The sequence below is a fragment of the Dreissena polymorpha genome, chromosome 2 (assembly GCF_020536995.1).
Source record: "Dreissena polymorpha isolate Duluth1 chromosome 2, UMN_Dpol_1.0, whole genome shotgun sequence".
NCBI lineage: Eukaryota > Metazoa > Mollusca > Bivalvia > Myida > Dreissenidae > Dreissena > Dreissena polymorpha.
The window spans coordinates 107,515,751-107,537,079 of record NC_068356.1 but is presented as its reverse complement, the minus strand read 5'-3'; the positions used below and the strand labels follow the sequence as shown (position 1 = coordinate 107,537,079).

Genomic DNA, 21,329 nt, shown 5'->3' with positions numbered 1-21,329 from the left:
CACCTACTTAGTAAAAGCAGTACAAACAGACACTGAATGCTTTTAAGATGCTTCAACACACAAATTGAGATATCCATACCTGTAGAAGCATGTTTGCCACATGTGATCCAGAGATGGGCTGAACTGCCTTACCCTGAGGTCTGTGTACAGGCCAGAGTGGACTGTCTGAGCACGCCATCTCCACATCAGGCTTGCCTTAAATTACACCTCCATCATATATATATCTCAGTACAGTAACAAATGAAATCTATGAATCACGGGTACAGTAACCAGGGTAAAATAAATATCACTGCCAACTAACAAAGGAAAAATATGTATCAACATACAGTATCAAAGGGAAAATATTTATGCCTGTACAGTAACAAGGGGAATATGTATCACTGTACAGTAACAAGGAGCTATATATATATTATATATCAGAGTACAGTAAGAAGTAAAATTTGTATCACTGTCAAGTAAGAAGTATAAATATGTATCACTGTTCAATAACAAGGTGAAAAATGTTTCACAGTACAGTTAGAAGTAAAATATGTATCACTGTCAGGTAAGGAGTATAAATATGCATCACAGTACAGTAACAAGGTGAAATATGTATCACAATACAGTAAGAAGTAAAATATGTATCGTTATCAGGTAAAGAATAGAACTATGTATCACAGTACAATAATAAGGTGAAATATGTATTACACTACAATAACGAAGTAAAATATGTATCACTGTCAGGTAAGGAGTAGACATATTTATCACAGTACAATGACATGTGAAATATGTATCACAGTACAGTTACATGAGGAATATGTATCAAAGTACTGTAAGAAGTAAAATATATATCACTGTCAGGTAAAGAGTTAAAATATATATCACAGTACAGTAACATGGGGAAATATGTATCACACTTCAGTAAGAAGTTAAATATGTATCACTGTCAGGTAAGAAAATATGTATCATGGTGAATATGTATAACAGTACAGTAACATGGGAAATATGTATCACAGTACAGTAACATAGGGATATATGAATCACTGTCAGGTAAGGAGAAGAGCTATGTACCACAGCACAATAACAATGTGAAATATGTATCACAATACAGTAACATGAGCCTTGCGGGTGCAGATCGCTCATCTATTTTCTTTTAAAAGGTGGGGGGGGTATAGTGTGAGGGTGTGGTGGGTATTTGTGAGATGATCTTAAAAAAAAAAAAAAATTAGGGGGGGGGGGGGGGATTCGGGTGGGGGGAGGGTGGGTGGGTGGGGGGAGGGTGGGTGGGTGGGGGGATTCTTGGGTGCAATGGTTGGACGGTATTTCAAACATAAAATAATAAAAATAAATATTTGTGTTTTTTAACCGTTTCAAAAAAAAAAAGAAATTGGGGTTGTGAGGTGGGGGAGGGGGGGGTATAGTGTGAGGGTGTGGTGGGTATTTGTGAGATGATCTTAAAAAAAATTAGGGGGGGGGGGGATTCGGGTGGGGGGAGGGGGGGGTGGGGGGGGATTCTTGGGTGCGATGGTTGGACGGTATTTCAAACATAAAATAATAAAAATAAATAGTTGTGTTTTTATAAATTGGGGGGGGGGGGGTATAGTGTGACGGGTGTGGTGGTCATTTGTGAGATGATCTTACAAAAAAAAAAAAAAAAAAAAAAAAAATGGGGCGGGGGGGGGGAAGGGGGGGGGGGCACGGGGGATGGTTTGAGTGGAGTCTATTGTGGTATGTCAGGTAAGAGTAGTTTTGTCAATGTATCAATCAAATCTAATCATAAATAAAGAAGTTATGGCAAATTTTAGCGAAATTTAATAATTTGACCTTGAGAGTCAAGGTCATTCAAAGGTCAAGGTAAAATTCAACTTGCCAGGTACAATAACCTCATGATAGCATGAAAGTAGCCTTGATACTTAAGAAGTAAAGTGGATCGAAACACAAAATTTAACCATATATTCAAAGTTACTAAGTCAAAAAAGGGCCATAATTCCGTAAAAATGACATCCAGAGTTATGCAACTTGTCCTTTTACTGTACCCTTATGATAGTTTGCGAGTGTTCCAAGTATGAAAGCAATATCTATGATACTTTAGGGGTAAAGTGGACCAAAACACAAAACTTAACCAAATTTTCAATTTTCTAAGTATAAAGGGCCCATAATTCCGTCCAAATGCCAGTCAGAGTTACATAACTTTGCCTGCACAGTCCCCTTATGATAGTTAATAAGTGTTGCAAGTATGAAAGCAATAGCTTTGATACTGTAGGAATAAAGTGGACCTAAACACAAAACTTAACCAAATTTTCAATTTTCTAAGTATAAAAAGGGCACATAATTCTGTCCAAATGCCAGTCAGAGTTACATTACTTTGCCTGCACAGTCCCCTTATGATAGTTAGTAAGTGTTGCAAGTATGAAAGCAATAGCTTTGATACTTAAGGAATAAAATGGACCTAAACACAAAACTTAACCAAAATTTTCACTTTTCTAAGTATAAAAAGGGCACATAATTCTGTCAAAATGCACCCCAGAGTTATCTAACTTTGCCTGCCCAGTCCCCTCATGATAGTAAGTAAGTGTACCAAGTTTGAATGCAATAGCATTGATACTTTCTGAAAAAAGTGGACCTAAACGCAAAACTTAACCACAATTTTCAATTTTCTAAGTATAAAAAGGGCACATAATTCAGTCAAAATGCACGCCAGAGTTATCTAACTTTGCCTGCCCAGTCCCCATATGATAGTAAGTAAGTGTACCAAGTTTGAATGCAATAGCATTGATACTTTCTGAGAAAAGTGGACCTAAACGCAAAACTTAACCGGACGCCGACGCCAAGGTGATGACAATAGCTCTTTTTTTTTTTCCAAACATAGATGAGCTAAAAATATGTATCACTGTCAGGTAAGGAGTAGAAATATGCATCACAGTAAAATAACAAGGTCAAATATGTATCACAGTACAGGAAGAAGTAAAATATGTATCGCTGTCTGGGAAGAAGTAGAAATATGTATCACAGTACAGTAACAAGATGAAATATGTATCACAGTACAGTAACAAGGTCAAATATGTATCCCAGTACAGTAACAAGGTCAAATATGTATCACTGTCAGGTAATGAGTAGAAATATGTATCACAGTACTGTAAGAAGTAAAATATGTATCACTGTCAGGTATGCAGTAAAAATCTGTATTAAAGTACAGTAACAAGGTGAAATATGTATCACAGTACAGTAACAAGATGAAATATGTTAGTTCAGTAAGAAGTTCAATATGTATCATTGTCAGGTAAGGAGTAGAAATATGTATCACAGAACAGTAACATGTGGAATATATATCACAGTACAGTAAGAAGTAAAATATGTATCACAGTACAGTTACAAGGTAAAATATGTCTCACAGTACAATAACAATGTGAAATGTGCATCACAGTACAGTAACATGGAGAAAATAAATCACAGTTCAGTAAGAAGTAAAATATGTATCACTGTCAGGTAAGGAGTAGACATATGTATCACAGTACAGAAACATGGGGAATATTGGTTACAGTACAGTAAGAAGTAAAATATGTATCACTGTCAGGTAAGAATTAGAAATATGATCACAGTACAATAACAAGGTGAAATATGCATCACAGTACAGTACCAAGGTGAAATATGAATCACAGTACAGTATGATGTAAAATAAGTATCACTGTAAGGTAAGAAGTAGAAATATGTATCACACTACAATAGCAAGGTGAAATATCTATCACAATACAGTAACATGGGGAATATGTATCACAGTACAGTAAGAAGTATCACTGCCAGGTAAGGAGTAGAAATATGTATCACAGTATAATAAAAAGGTTAAATATGTATCACAGTACAGCAATAAGGTGATAAAGGCATCACATTACATTAGGTTGGTACAATATGTATCACTTTAAAGCAGGTATGATACAATATGTATCACTGAACAGAAGGTTCAATAGAGCAATTTTATTTAATTGATATCCCCAGCTAAATAAATTTTGTTTATTTAATCCCTTGATGTATGGAAGAATCCCAAGAAAATAAGGCATATTTAACCAAAATTTGAAACATTTTTCCTCATTATGTGACCTTAACTTTGACCCTAGGGACCAAAGTTTTACCTGTGACCAGATAAAGGAGAAAAAGTGTAGGGTTATTGTTTTTATGCATTGCAATTCTCCTCATTAATATCTATACACCCATGGAGTTTCATGTTGAAGTCTTGTATAGTATCCGAGATATAGCCGTAAAATTTACATTATAAAATACAACAAAGGGAAATGACACTTATTTAAGTGTAGTTCTCAATTATGACACTTCTCCTCGTTTGTATCTATATATCATTAAAGTTTCATGTATAAATCTCGTATTATTTCTGAAATCAAGACCTTATAAGTTTGGGACAGACAGATTATCATACAAAAACAATAAAGGGCAATAACTCTTATTTAAGAAAAAGTAGGTTGATGATTCTTGTGCATGGCACTTCTCATTGATATCTGTATACCCATGAAGTTTCATGTCAAAATCTTATATAGTTTATGAGATAGAGCCCTGAAAAATTTGAGATAGAGGAACCCAGGGATGAACGGACAATGCGCAAACAATATCCCTCCCCCTTTGTCAGGGGATAATATGAAGTTGCTAGGATACCAATACCCTACCAACCTTAAATGCAATCCCAAGGTCATGCTATAAGGTATCCATGTAAGAAATTTCAAGGCATTATCTCACTGTGTCTATAAGCATGTAGGCAGAAACTGTTTTGCCTATGTTCAGAAACAATAATATTGACCCACCCAGCCCATAACAAACCCAAAGCCAGGTCATGCTATTGGATATTTACAGACATTTACATTGAGTTTTATGAAAGTATCTAACTTTCTTCTCCAATTATTAAGCAGGGAATGCTCTTCTATTTTTATACCCCCACACAACTTCATATGCAATCACAAGCACAAATTATTCAGGAGATGTTTACTTGATATGATGAGTTGGACATCGATATCCGCTATTGTTGCAATACCAAATAGTTTCTTCTGCTATATACAGTTTCATGAAATTGGTTCTGTTGTTGGTATTAATTAGCAAATTGAACAGGACACACCTCATAAGTGTCCATTCTAGCACAAGCCATTTTCCAAAGATTGTGCACAGTTCCAGCATATGTGCGAGAAAATTCTCGCACTCAATATCCATGAGTGTTTTTTAAAGATCAAAGTGCTATCACCTTAAAGAAAATTTTAAGAGCCAATTTACAATAGTTTGTCAATTACATGTATCTTTTTACAAAACTTAAAGGCGGAGCGTCCTTTTGTTGGAAAGTCACTATTGACCAATGGGAGCGCACGCTTTGAATGAGGGACAGCATTCGTAGGCAGTCAATACCTGCAGTGAAATCATGCAGACAATGAGTGACGTAATTGCCATAAGGGCGTGGTTTTGTAGCAGTTTGTTGGCTTTGTTACTACCAGGCTAATTGGACCATACGGTTTACACCTCCTCTATGAAGTAGTGGCCAGTTACTGACAAAACTGATGATGGCAACCAGGCATAATGCTCGTGAAAATTGCGCATTTCATGCATAATATTGTCAAAACATTTATTTGACATGTTAAGGGTTTTAAGCAATTATCATTGAATTTATTAAAAACAACTGTAAATATTTTGTGCAATTCTTAAATGAGTGTAATAAATTTTTTAATCCAAAACACATGCTCAAATTATAATGTTTACACAATGTTAACAAAGTCTTGCTTCAAGTTAACAGTGCCCATGTTTTTTGGGTTGATCCTTTGTCTAGATAAAAAACGCGCAAAAAATTATGCTATATTCAATTTTACAGTACCGCCCCTTTAATATTTTTATTTTACAGTACTGCCCCTGGATTTTGTTCACGTCATCGTATCTTCGCTTGTCAATTACGTCCTACGATACTCTTTCTCTGTTCCTGGCTACATTGATTTTTGTGGCATCATCGCTTCTATATTGCTTCATACGACCAACTTTCACTGTTTAATCTACATGCATAGATCATTGAGTTTATAGCGTTCAATTTTTATTTTATTTTATCTCTGACAGGCGCTTCTTGTTTGATTTATTTTTTAGCAGTCACATAAACAACCAAGCTATGTAATATGGAACTTTTACACTCATTATTGCTGCTTCTTCCTGTATTTGGGCGATGATGATCTGAAATATTAACTTTATGATGCTATATTCTTAAATCTTTTTCTATAAAGAAGGAATGTAGTTGACACTTGTTCGTAGTTTGATTTCATCGTTCCTCAAAAAGTTGTAACTCTGCTGCTCTGGTATCTTTCCTACCATTGAGTAAATAAATGGTAACAAGGGCTGTTTGTAAAACATGCATGCCCCCCTTTATGGGCTATAAGTTGTAGTAGCAGCCATTGTGTGAATACGTTTTTTGTCACTGTGAACAACGGTGGTGGTGGTGGTGGTGGTGGTGGTGGTGGTGGTGGTGGTGGTGGTGGTAGGGTGGTGGTGGTGGTGGTGGTGGTGGTGGTGGTGGTGGTGGTGGTGGTGGTGCTGGTGGTGGTGGTGGTGCTGGTGGTGGTGGTGGTGGTGGTGGTGGTGGTGGTGGTGGTGGTGGTGGTGGTGGTGGTGATGGTGGTGGTAGTGGTGACGCTAACTTAGCATTACAATAACAATACTTAGGAATGATCAAATGGGAAAAGGTAACCTAGCACTGGCAGTAATAATGGGGCTCATTTACAGGTCAGATTTGGAATCTCTGCTGTAAAATGAGATTTTAAATGAATTTAAGGGAGGCAAATGCTGTAACAAAAAGAACATGCATAAACGGTAGGTGTTTCCCTTGTTTGAACCATGCTAAATCCTTAAAATGCCTATTTCCAGTAACTGTGACCTTCACCTGTGACCTTGACCTTTGACCTAGTGACCTCAAAATCAATAGGGGTCATCTGCGAGTCATGATCAATGTACCTATGAAGTTTCATGATCCTAGGCCCAAGCGTTCTTGAGTTATCGTCTGACAACCACCTGGTGGACGGACCGACAGACAGACCGACAGACAGACCAACCGACATGAGCAAAGCAATATACCCCCTCTTCTTCGAAGGGGGGCATAATTAAATTAAATGCGTTTTAATTCCCTTTTATTATTGTTCAATTTGAGATGCAATGCTATGAGGTTAAATTTTATTTACACTCAAATGTATCATGAATATTGCTGGGCCAAGTGTGAGGTTGAGCGCTCTAAAACCGGTTTAAACCCCCAATGCTTTGCATTGACCGTTCCAAGGCGGTGACCCCAGCTTTATTCTTTTATGTGTTATGTATGTTGTTTTGTATTGTGCTGTTTTGTGCTGTTTTGTACTGTTTTGGCAATTGGTCACTTGCCTTAAATAAAGGACCAACTAATTGTATATAATGAGAATTCAATACTGCTCCAGCAGCTGGAGTTTCACTTCTTTATATATGTGCAACGTCAAGACAACTGCATGGAAAGCGTGGATATATCGATCAATGTACCACAATTTCTAATTTGAGCCCTGGATATAATGAAAGGAATGCGAAATCAGTAAATGTTATTTTTTAATTATTTAAATGATACAGAACTACCATGTGATAACAGATTTTCGTTTTTTAGTTAAGTAAGTGCAACACTATGGAAAGTGCTGTTTTTATTTAATGGCAGTTACAATAGTATTTCACTGACCTTACAGTATGTAATAATGTTTAAGGTAAAACGATTAAAAATTAAAAGTTAAAGTAATAAAAAAAAGTATTTGATAACTGCCCCACTCTTACTCAACAATCACCCATATTTTTCAAAGTGAGGGGAGAATTTTCCCCCTACATTTTGATTTCTAGAATAGACACTGACCTCATATGCTATCCCAGGGGGAGAAGGGTGGGTTGTATTAATACAAAATGTCTACATATAAAGTTTGATGAAAATATCTAAGTTTGATAAGCTGTAGCCTGTCTAATGTTTTAAAGTGTAAAACGGTTCTTAAGAGACACATTTCAAACAAGCGTTAATAAATTTGGCCTAAGGGGACAATTATGGAGAATTAATATGATAAGTTAAAGTGATATCTTTCAAGTGATTAGAGGAAATAGCTTTCAGGAAAACTATGAACTGCCTATTTTGTATATATTCAAATTTCCAATTATACAAATGCCCTTAATTTTGACAATTCCAATCAAGATTATTTTCAGCGATTTTTTTCTACTTGCAAAGTCCCAGTAAATGGAATTTTCCAAACTGGGAAAAAAAAAACAGCATTTCAAATTGGCTTCTGAACAAATCCAAAATGAACAACAGTTATGTCAATTTTGTTTCTAAATCAATTTATAGGAAGAGAACAAATTTAAGTAATGGGTTATGTGCAACCAGCAGCACCTTGTTAAATTAATTCATGTTAAATAAAAACACATGTTCTATCAATCAGGCCATGTCTGTTTTAATTTGCTATCAATGTCCCCAGCAAAGTTTGTATTGACAAAGGAATGCCTTTCTAAAATGAAATAAAATAAGTCACAATAATAAAACCTACACAAAACTAGTATACGACTAAATAAGCTTCATGAATGTCATTGGTTGTCACACAGGGCCCTAGCTACACTTTGGGGGATTGGGGCCGGGGCCCTTAGAGGGGGGAATTTCGTGTCGTTTTTGGGCGAAAAGGGGAATTTTATCTTTTCATCAACCATTCAACACTTAAAATTGCTATATTTTAATATAATTTACATAAATATACATTTAATGAAAGGTTAAGAGCACGATACCAGCTGGCAACATAGGTATAAAAGTAAAAAAAAAAAAAAAAAATGTTTTTGGAGGGGGGAATTTTTAGCTGAAATATGGGGGAAAAGTATACTATTTAAAGGACGGAATGGGGCCTAATTTCGGCCCCAAAAACGGCCAGACCAGGGCCCTGTCACAGTATCGTTTAAAGAAAACAAAAACTGTAGATGTTTGCCAAACAACGTCAATGTCAAACAAGGCCCTACAAGAGCATCAGTCAGGATCTCAGTTATTCAACAATTACATGTCTGCTAAGATGAGTGTCTGTCTCGAATGAGTAGTGAAACTAAACATTTCACCAACAGAAAACTTTTCCAATTTCGGAATTCATTATGATTATTTTCCCCAAATTAGACTGGTACTAGTACTTTTCAAAATTGTGCCAAAATAATTACTGGATTATCATACAATATCACATTCTATCTGTATGTAAAAAACCCAGTGTGTTTCAACATTAAACTCTTATTTGCTTAATTGCACACATTATTCACATTTCAACTTTTTCAACTGTCTTTCAATATATTGGAAGTTCGGAGAAAATAACTTAAAATTCTTATCTATATGCATTGAACAATGAATTAAATCTTACATCCTCAACATACCCGTCAAATCCTTTAGCATTTTTCCTCCAGTCAAAAGTGCATAAAACTGATCGCCCCCTTGAGCTCCGCGATTGCGTTGCACTTCTATGTATTGCATCATGAAGGCATGGTTGCCCACAAACTGTTCTATAGCTGCTGTATGTGTGGAGACGGCCTGGTCAAGCCTCTGCAGCAGTCTGCTCATGCTGCCCACCGGGATGCCAAATGACTGGAAAAACAGCAACAGCTGCTTCGGCTCTATGTCTTCAAGAACTGAAAGGGACACATAGCAGCACAAACCAGGAAGTTAAAATGTACTAAAAATATCTACTTAACAATAATGAATGATTACATACCAATTTAATCACAAACTCATACACATACAAATACTCACAAGAGCAACACTATGGTATTACCTGTATGCCCTTAATTCACAATAAAGACTGAAGTAAATATATGAACTACCTGCATCAATGAGCTGTTTAACATTAGAGCGGAGCATTCGAAGTTTCAGCAAATCTGGAAGCAGTAGTGCCTCTTCGGATGTATCCAACAAATATGCAGTTGGCATCTTGCCATTAGCTGGAAACCAAACAGCCAGCAACTCCTGGAACAACTTCTTATCTGAAAAATTGATTGCTCCAACATGACATACACATGAATGACGCTGCTACAAAGTCATTGGGACTGTCATAAAAACTCTCAAAGAGGAAACAAGACTTCCAGAAACATTAGCAAAAGCATCAGACATACACTTTTTTTCACAATTTTGGGAACGGGGCTGGGTCAAACTCGGATAGGGAAAAATCGTTGCATTTTGACCAAAATTGTGAAATATGTGTTGTTGTTTTAAAATGAGAATCAAAGTGTTTTAAATTTTAACTTTAATAAAGTGTTACTTGTAGAGCTGCATGGGAGATTAACAAAATGATGCTTTAAAAAAAAAAACTTTTTTCCATTGGTATGGGGCCGGATACCAGTCCATATTTTGAACAAAAAAACACTGCCATGTGGCAACTTGCCAGACAAAACAATCCTGTATTAGTTTGTTATATCAAGTTTTATATAGGATATTTAGCTAAAAAGCTGGAGGACCATCTGACAGGTATTTCAAACTAGACATCATCTAGATACAACATCTGAACAAGTTTGGTGAAGATCGGATGAATACAACTTGAAATAGAGAGCGGACGCTAAATACGGACCGCTCAATGTTTAAAACGCACATAGTGACCCCATGACCTAGTTTTTGACCCGGCATGGCCCATGTTCGAACTTGACCTACACATCATCTAGATACAACTTCTGACCATGTGCGGTGAAGATTGGATGAAAACTACTTGTAGTAAAAAGCTGACACCATGCTCAATGTTTAAAAAGCACTAAGTGACCCCGTGACCTAGTTTTTGACCTGCCATGACCCATGTTTGAACTTGGCCTAGACATCATCTAGATACAACTTCTGACCAAGTTTGGTGAAGCTCGGATGAAAACTACTAGAATTAGAGAGCGGACACCATGCTCAATGTTTAAAACGCACTAAGTAACCCCGTGACCTAGTTTTTGACCCGGCATGACCCATATTCGAACTTGACCTAGGCATCATCTAGATACAACATCTGACCAAGTTTGGTGAAGATTGGATGAAAACAACTTGAAATAGAGAGCGGACACTAAATACGGGCCGACAGACCGACCGACAGACAAGCTCACTCCTATATACCCCCCTAAACTTCGTTTGTGGGGGTATAATAAAACAGGCTAGTTCGTTGAATTGATAATCCCAACGAAAAAATTTGTTTATGGATGGAAACCAATCCCTGATAGTAAAATCATAAAAAAATAATTAAGTGTAGAGTAATTTTTTAAGGGATTGCAATTTTCCTCATTAATATCTATACATCCATGAAGTTTCATGTTGAAACCTTGAAGCGTAGCCTTGAAAAGTTACATCATACAAAAAAGAGAAACTCTTAGTTAAGAAAGTGTAAGGTTATGGTTTTTGTGCATGGCAATTCTTCCCATTGATGTGTACACTTCCATGAGATTTCATGTTGAAATGTTATATCATATCTAAGATATAGCACTGAAAAGTTCCATTATTCTAAAACAACTAAGGGAAATAACTCTTATTTAAAAAAAGGGAAGGATTACGGTTCTTAAGCATGGCACTTCTCATTACTATCAACACACCCATAAAGTTTCATGTTGAAGTCTTGCATGGTCTCTGAGATATAGCCTTAAAAAGTTACATCATACAAAAAAAAGTGCAATTAATGTAACTAAAGAAAGTGTATGGGTTCTGGTTCTTGTACATTGCACTTCTCCTCATTGATATCTGTACAACGACGAATATTTCACCTTGATATAATATTTTCTGAGATATCAGGGTTTTTTTTCCTTCTTTGTGACCCGCCGAAAAACGGCCCTTTTTTTAACCTTTAAATATATAAGTTAACCTGATCCAGTGTAGAAAATAGAAAAATAATGCATAAGTAAATTATCTGTTGCCTAGAATTGTTTTTAAAACAGTAAAATATGTTAAATTGATTATTTAAGACTTTCCTTATTTTCCCCAAAATCCGGCGTTTCGCGCTATTTTTTCCCCCCAAATCCGGCGTTTCGCGCAATTTTTTTCCCCTCAAAAACGGCCAGGCCCTTTCCCCAAAATCAGATATCAGCACTTACATATTTGTGACAGACAGATGAACTGACAGACAGAGGGACAATGCCAATTCTATATCCCTCCACCTTTGGCGGGGAATAAAAATATAAGACCCACTCAAAATGTGAGGGTTTTGTTTACCGTAAAAAGTTGTGTATAAGGCGCACTTTTTTACCCCAAAATTTCATTTTAAAAACTTGATGCGCGTTATGCACAACTACAGCCATGCCAAGACATTTTTTCCCTGTCAGTTACCCAGTTGCGGTAATTCGTATCATTCTATTTCCCGGTGTTTAAACTGTAACTATGTTAATAATAGTGTTATATTTACGATCTGAATAAGATAGACAAACATTATAAAGTTAACATAAATATTTTCTATCTTTTTCAGGTACGTACAGAGCATTGAAATCAAATAAATTTGAAGAAGAGAATGAAAAACAAGGAAGCCATTTTTATTGAAATGTTATTGTTTTCCCAAAATATTATACCCTACTGTACTGTTACACAATTTATTTGGGGACACTTGTCGATTTACAATAGTATGTCGGCAAGGTCTTTCCCGATATATTTATGATTATTTTTCTTGCTTTTCAAATGTGTTAATAAAATTGATGTTGTGTTTGTTTACATGTTTTCATACGTCTTGTCAATATTGAGGATGTGGTTATCGAGCAATTTGCATTACCTGTCAAGTTTTGTGTAGCTGGGCTATTATCAAAACATGCAAACCGGCAAATGGCTTCACACTTCCATTGTTTGTTTATCGCCAGTAATGTCGTAATGGTGTTGAGAAGTTTGAGTCGTTAAAGTCTCCTGTCAATTATAGACACTCGAAAAGAACGCATGATATCAGCAATGTAAATAAACACGCGGTTGTGAATAAGTCATGCATGAATAACCACGTGACAATACCAATCGATAATGTCAGTTTCTTAGTTATAACTAATCCATCTGTTATGTGTACTCCTCCACAATAAAATCGTGGACAGTTACTTCGGAGACATATGATGAAAACCTTGATGGTATCCTCGTGGAAAGTGTGCATTTCATGCATAATTCATTTAAATCCAAACATTTATTTTTACGCATAATATGATTAAAAAAAACCCACACAAACTAGTTGTATCGTTATCGTCTTTAAAATAATTAATAATTGAAGCAATAAAAGAACACAGAAGATCGGCAATGTAAATATAACGATTTTCAGTTACAAATGTAGCCTGTGGTACAGAATTTGTCCCCCGATTTTTTTGCTTCAAAAACTTGTTTTCCGATTTTTAAGCTTTAAAAAGTAGATGCGCGTTATACATAAATGCGCGTTATACACAGCCTTTTACGGTATCTGTTTTTGGGAACTCTGTGACTTGATTAAAAACTTAAGTTGCTACCAGCATTTAAGTTTGAAATATGCATAAAAAATATTTTGTTTATCTATCAAATAAACTATTGATGTTTTTTGCTAAATTAAGATCTATCTAATAATGCTGGATTTATAAATGCTCTGAACAAAGTGTTAAGAATCAAATTCTTGTATTGGACCTTTGACCTTTCTAATTGACATTGGTTCTAGTTCACCATGCTCACCATTTTTGTAAAGTTATTGAACAGTGAAACCATGATGGACCTTTGATTTTCAATTGTGAACTTGGTGTTATTTTTGACAGCCTTATTAATGTGCTTAATACTTTGTTTCATCATGAATTTTACTCCAAAAAATTAGCCAGGCCGGGCAAAGAAATGGTCCACAAGAAATTGAATTTGAATTGGGACACTAGTCTTCAACCAAAAGACCTGGTTCTTGCAAGCAAAACTCTTATCATGCTTGTCACATATGTTATTTAAAAATTCATGCGGGATAAGTTGTTCCGGACAAACATTCTTTGACTCATAAATGCCTGTCTGATTTGGCATTCTCTTTATACACTTTTCAAATGATGGAATTCCCAAATGAATGCATTAAATTTCTTACCAAGAGCAGGTCCATATGACAGGATGATAACAATAGCATGGACTACCAGTATGTGCATTGTGGCTGTCTCGCCAGTGTCCCACTGCAGCATGATCTGGTCCTGTGTGTTGGACTGAAAGAGGAACAAAGTCTACATCAGAAACGTGTCTGGGCTCTAAATTAATTGAAATTATGACTTTTCACAGTAAAAAACACTCTTTTATTCTAATATTTCGCCCAAATGGGCTTTATCAAAGTTTAAAAATATGAATTTACTACATATTTTACTACATACATGCTACTGGATATTAAACTGAGTATGACTTTTCAGTTTGGACAAATTTTAATTATGAGCTTATAAACACAACAAGTAAGTTATTGAACAACAATATGCAAACCAAAATGAAAAATTACCTTAAAAACACTTCATCAAATTTTCTTACAATGTTCAAACTGTTACAACCCTTACCCACGTGTATCCAGCTGAATTTGGTTCTCGTGCCTTGTGTATATAATTAAGATAGATGTTCAAGAATGCTTCCAGTGTCTCTAATCCGGCTGTAAGCTCCATGGTATCAGAGTCTTGGGGAAGCATATGTTGCATTACTAGAGTTCTCTCCACAACAAGGTGGGCTATATCCTGCAGCAAAACACAGCCATACAAATATGCAAGTATCCAATACCATAGAAAACTACAGAAAACATGTAAGAACATTCCCTATATCACAAATAAAATATACTAGATATGTCACAGACGCTTATGCCCCAAAAGGACATGTTTGGACACAGGAAATTCCCCCAATCAGTTGCTTTCACATACAAATTCGCTATATAATTATATACTTTATACTTGTACAATATCCAAAAGGGCCATTATTTCATCTGTTGAAGCTATGATTTTATCCTTTAGGATCAACAACACATTAAGGTTATTAGCAAAATCCTTTTGGCAGTTAAAGAGTATTGGAGTACACAACTTTTTTGGGAACTCCAATTCTTTTTTAAAGACAGTAAAAAATGGATAGAGGGCCATAACTCTGTCAAATTCTTTTGCAGCAAAAATGTCTACCTTTACAATCCCATAAAAATTTAGGTTGTGAAAGTTTTAGCAAATTCAGCTCAGCAATTATAAAGGATTGGTTACACACAATTTTTGAAACTATAATTCTTTATAATGAAAAGACAAAGGCAATTATTTGGCAAAATTATTTTCCCAACTAATTTCCTTTCTTTTCAATAATCCACACATTAAGATAATTCCACAGTAAAAGTTTGAAAAAAGTCAGATGCGCAGTTAGAGAGGTGTTGACTAATCTAAATTTTGGGGCTTATTTATCTTCAGTGCAAAAACAGACAAAGGAACATTATTCTGCAAAAAATGATCACAGCTATGAATCCTTCCTCTACAATAATCAATACATTAAAGTTATTAAGTTTGTGATGCATCTGCCAAGCAGTTAATAACAAGATGCGTTTGTGAAACACAATGTCCCCCTATATGACGTTTGACTTTGAAGGATGACCTTGACCTTGTGAAGGATGACCTTGACCTTGACCTTTCACCACTCAAAATGTGCAGCTCCATGAGATGCACATGCATGCCAAATATCAAGTTGCTATCTTCAATATTGCAAAAGTATTTATAAAATAAGCGATTTGGGCCACATATATTTGACCTCTGACCTTGAAGGATGACCTTGACCTTGACCTTTCACCACTCAAAATGTGCAGCTCCATGAGATACACATGCATGCCAAATATCAAGTTGCTATCTTCAATATTGCAAAAGTATTCATAAAATGAGCGATTTTGGCCATATATATTTGACCTCTGACCTTGAAGGATGACCTTGACCTTGACCTTTCACCACTCAAAATGTGCAGCTTCATGAGATACACATGCATGCCAAATATGAAGCTGCTATCTTCAATATAGAAAAAGTTATTGCAAAATGTTAAAGTTGGCGCAAACAGACAGACCAACAGACAGACCAACAGACAGGGCAAAAACATAAAAAGTTCAAACATTTGCTTTTGGACATATGTACATGTCTTCATACAGACATATATGTTTGACAAACAAGTGCAATCATTAATGCCTACCACTTCTGCATGTAAAGCCACATTAGCAAAAAATTTCAACACAATTCTTCCATCCAATCTTTGATGGATCATGGAGTGAAAACTGTTTTTCTATTTTAATAAAAAGTGACCTGGACCAGACTGGTTGCAAACGCAATACCGAAATCAGTCTGCATGTTTGATACAAGTTAGATACCTAAAACCTAAATTTCGATGCAACACCTCTAACTAAACTAACTGTTTAGTTTATTTTAGTAACAGTGACCTTGACTTTGGCTAGACTGGCTTAAATGCAATCTCAAGCTAGGTCTGCTTAAAAGATACCTTTACACAAAGTTGACAGGCAATACATTATTCCAAACATAAGAAAAAGAAGCTGTTTTTCTATTTTTGAAAACAGTGACATTGACCAGATATACATCAAATACAACCGCAATCTAGGTCACCAAACAAGCTTTCTATACCTGAAGTTTCATTTACATTTGTAATGGCAAACTTAGTGCATTGACTGGAAACCACCATTTTCAAACCACCTCCCCCCCCCCCCCCCCCCCAGATTCCATTTTTTAAATACCCTGTTCATATATACATATGTCCATAGGTCACAGATTCCCCATCTATATGTAATTGGAAACAGAGAGGCTTGTTGAGTGACAAACATGAAGTGAAAATTCTATACAGCAATTCTATACTTAAGTTTATGAAGTTACAAATAAAAAGATTTTCATAATTTTGACATCTCCCTTTAAGCAAGCACTATAGTTGATGCCTGTGAGTGTGACATGTGTCCTGACATTTTTATTTTCATTTTTTATATTTTTTATTTATATCAATTTATGTCTGAATCCCATCATGCATAATACAGAAAACTCCCAACAATCACTAAAACAACTACAATCGCAATAAGAATATAGGAACAATACACAAACTTCCATATAAGTGAACACAATGGTTATGAGCTAAATACAAACATCTAGTTTCACTATATCCAAACAAAAATATCCTAAAACATCAAAAGCCAACCATGCCCTTCATAATAAAACAAGCGCAACCGTTTTTGCATGTTAGATTTTATATTTAATTGTATTAATTTAAAAAAAAAATTATTTCATGCACTCATTTTTTTCCAATAAAGTTTTATCTTGCTATAGTTCTTAATGCAAACATAAACCATACAAACCCATACCAATGCTTTTAATAACAAACACATGTAGACTTCATTCAACAGAAAGAAAATTCACAAACACAGAAATACCAAAGACACAATATCAACATGTGTAAGCAAGGCTCTCCATATGTGAGTACATACCACATCCAGACTATCCATATGTGAATACATACCACAGCCAGACCATCCATATGTGAGTACATACCACAGCCAGACTATCCATATGTGAGTACATATCACAGCCAGACTATCCATATGTGAGTACATATCACAGCCAGACTATCCATATGTGAATACATACCACAGCCAGACTATCCATATGTGAATACATACCACATCCAGACTATCCATATGTGAGTACATACCACATCCAGACTATCCATATGTGAATACATACCACAGCCAGACTATCCATATGTGAATACATACCACAGTCAGACTATCTATATGTGAATACATACCACAGCCAGACTATCCATATGTGAATACATACCACAGCCAGACTATCCATATGTGAGTACATACCACATCCAGACTATCCATATGTGAGTACATATCACAGCCAGACTATTCATATGTGAGTACATACCACATCCAGACTATCCATATGTGAATACATACCACAGCCAGACCATCCATATATGAGCACATAACACAGCCAGACTATCCATATGTGAGTACATACCACATCCAGACTATCTATATGTGAAAACATACCACAGCCAGACCATCCATATATGAGCACATAACACAGCCAGACTATCCATATGTGAGTACATACCACAGCCAGACTATCCATATATGAGTATATACCACAGCCAGACTATCCATATGTGAGTACATACCAGTGCCAGACTATTCATATGTGAGTACATACCACATCCAGACTATCCATATGTGAGTAAATACCACATCCAGACTATCCATTTGTGAGTAAATACTACAGCCAGACTATCCCTACGTGAATACATACCACATCCAGACTATCCATATGTGAGTATATACCACAGCTAGACTATCCCTACGTGAATACATACCACAGCCAGACTATCCATACGTGAGTACATACCAGTGCCAGACTATCCATATGTGAGTACATACCACAGTCAGACTATCCATATGTGATTACATACCACAGATAGACTATACGTATGTGAGTAAATACCACAGAAGACTATCCATATGTGAGTAAATACCAGAGCCAGACTATCCATATGTGAGTACATACCACATCCAGACTATCCATATGTGAGTACATACCACATCCAGACTATCCATATATGAGCTCATAACACAGCCAGAATATCCATATGTGAGTACATACCACAGCCAGACTATCCATATGTGAGTACATACCACAGCTAGACTATCCATATGTGAGTACATATCACATCCAGACTATCCATATGTGAGTACATACAACAGCCAGACTATCCATATGTGATTACATACCACAGCTAGACTATCCATATGTGAGTACATACCAGTGCCAGACTATCCATATGTGAGTACATACCACATCAGGACTATCCATATGTGAGCACATACAACAGCCAGACTATCCATATGTGATTACATACCACAGCAAACTATCCATATATAAGTACATACCACATCCAGACTATCCATATGTGAGTACATACAGCAGCCAGACTATCAATATGTGATTACATACCACAGCTAGACTATCCATATGTGAGTACATACCACAGCCAGACTATCTATATGTGAGTACATACCATAGCCAGACTATCCATATGTGATTACATACCACAGCTAGACTATCCATATGTGAGTACATACAACAGCCAAACTCTCCATATGTGAGTACATACCACAGCCAGACTATCTATATGTGAGTACATACCATAGCCAGACTATCCATATGTGATTACAAACCACAGCTAGACTATCCATATGTGAGTACATACAACAGCCAAACTATCCATATGTGATTACATACTACAGCTAGACTATCCATATGTGAGTACATACAACAGCCAAACTATCCATATGTGATTACATACCACAGCAAACTATCCATATATAAGTACATACCACATCCAGACTATCCATATGTGAGTACATACAACAGCCAGACTATCGATATGTGATTACATACCACAGCTAGACTATCCATATGTGAGTACATACCACAGCCAGACTATCTATATGTGAGTACATACCATAGCCAGACTATCCATATGTGATTACATACCACAGCTAGACTATCCATATGTGAGTACATACCACAGCCAGACTATCTATATGTGAGTACATACCACAGCCAGACTATCCATATGTGATTACATACCACAGCTAGACTATCCATATGTGAGTACATACAACAGCCAGACTATCCATATGTGAGTACGTACCACAGCTAGAATATCCATATGTGAGTACATATCACATCCAGACTATCTATATGTGAGTACATACCACAGCCTTACTTTTCATATGTGAGTACATACCACATCCAGACTATCCATATATGAGTATATACCACAGCCAGACTATCCATATGTGAGTACATACCAGTGCCAGACTATTCATATGTGAGTACATACCACATCCAGACTATCCATATGTGAGTAAATACCACATCCAGACTATCCATTTGTGAGTAAATACTAAAACCAGACTATCCCTATGTGAATACATACCACATCCAGACTATCCATATGTGAGCAGGGTTTTTTTTTAGAGAAATGGGAAGACGCTGGACGCTGGGTGAAAGGGGAAAAAAGAGTGCGAAAGAGACATATTAGGGGAAAAAATAAAAACTGTTCATTTCAATGTCTATAACTCATCAAAAGAGGCTTGTCTCTGTCCTTTTTTGTTCTTAAACACATTTAACACGTATTGAAGTCAAAGTCCTTAATAAAGTTGCAGGTGTAGATCTAATAATGGGAAATTTTTTCAACTATATTTCTGTACTGGGGCCGGGGGACGATGTCAATTTTGTGATTTCAGTTTCATGATGAATGGGTTGACGATCTTGATCTGCTACAGAATTGGAAGGGAAAGGAGCGTCAGCTGCCGATTGTATACTTTCACTTTCACAATGTTCGATGTTGATTACCTCAGAATCCTGATGGGTTATAACGGTTTTCGATGATTCTTTCTTAAAAAATGCCTCAATGCGTTCAGTATCTTGCGAGTCCGAATGTTTTATTTTGTTTGTGTAAGAGCGCCAATTTTGAGACATTTTTTTCTGTTTTCACGTTTATATCTTGGCTTGCTTGCACATAGCCCGGATGAAAATTCGACTGGTTTCCGGTAATTAATTGACGAAACACCCTTCTCGCACAAGACCAGGTATCCAGTAAAATAGTCACATGATTATTACCATTAGTTGCCCAGTTTACATGACGTAATTTAAGAGCTATATTTAGAATAACTGGGATTCCCAGATTTTTTGTGTTCGTCTGGAGAGAGAGAGTGAGATCGTTGTACAAATTTGTTAATTGTCGAATGCCCAAAGGAAAAATAAACATTTATTTGAGAGAAAATATTATATATAATATTGGTAAAAAATGATATTTTTGGTGGGGAAATTGTATTTTGAGGGGAAAAATTCTGGTAGGGGAAGACGCCGAATATTGGCGTCACTTTCTTAGTAAAAAAAAACCCTGGTGAGTATATACCACAGCTAGACTATCCCTACGTGAATACATACCACAGCCAGACTATCCATACGTGAGTACATACCACAGTCAGACAATCCATATGTGATTACATATCACAGCTAGACTACCGTATGTGAGTATATACCACAGCAGACTATCCATATGTGAGTACAAACAACAGCCAGACTATCCACATGTGAGTACATACCACATCCAGACTATCCATATATGAGCTCATAACACAGCCAGACTATCCATATGTGAGTACATACCACAGCCAGACTATCCATATGTGAGTACATACCACAGCTAGACTATCCATATGTGATTACATACCACACCTAGACTATCCATATGTGAGTACATACCAGTGCCAGACTATCCATATGTGAGTACAAACCACATCCAGACTATCCATATGTGAGCACATACAACAGCCAGACTATCGATATGTGATTGCATACCACAG

The 21,329-nt window shown here is 36.2% G+C and overlaps 2 protein-coding genes across 3 annotated transcripts in view; one reads left to right on the top strand and one right to left on the bottom strand.

The window, feature by feature from the left end:
* The window catches only part of LOC127868416 (putative proline-rich protein 21), a 408,141-nt gene that overhangs the window by 150,570 nt on the left and 236,242 nt on the right, over nucleotides 1-21,329 (top strand). The gene's annotated exons all lie outside the window — the stretch shown is intronic.
* Nucleotides 1-21,329, bottom strand: part of LOC127868397 (integrator complex subunit 1-like) — a 200,146-nt gene that overhangs the window by 73,486 nt on the left and 105,331 nt on the right. The window contains exons 24-28 of the mRNA XM_052410148.1: nucleotides 14,449-14,619; nucleotides 14,001-14,112; nucleotides 9,829-9,987; nucleotides 9,385-9,636; nucleotides 80-195 (exon numbers count right to left, since the gene is read on the bottom strand). Of these exons, the coding sequence (XP_052266108.1) occupies nucleotides 80-195; nucleotides 9,385-9,636; nucleotides 9,829-9,987; nucleotides 14,001-14,112; nucleotides 14,449-14,619 (810 nt within the window). The remainder of the gene's footprint in view (nucleotides 1-79; nucleotides 196-9,384; nucleotides 9,637-9,828; nucleotides 9,988-14,000; nucleotides 14,113-14,448; nucleotides 14,620-21,329) is intronic.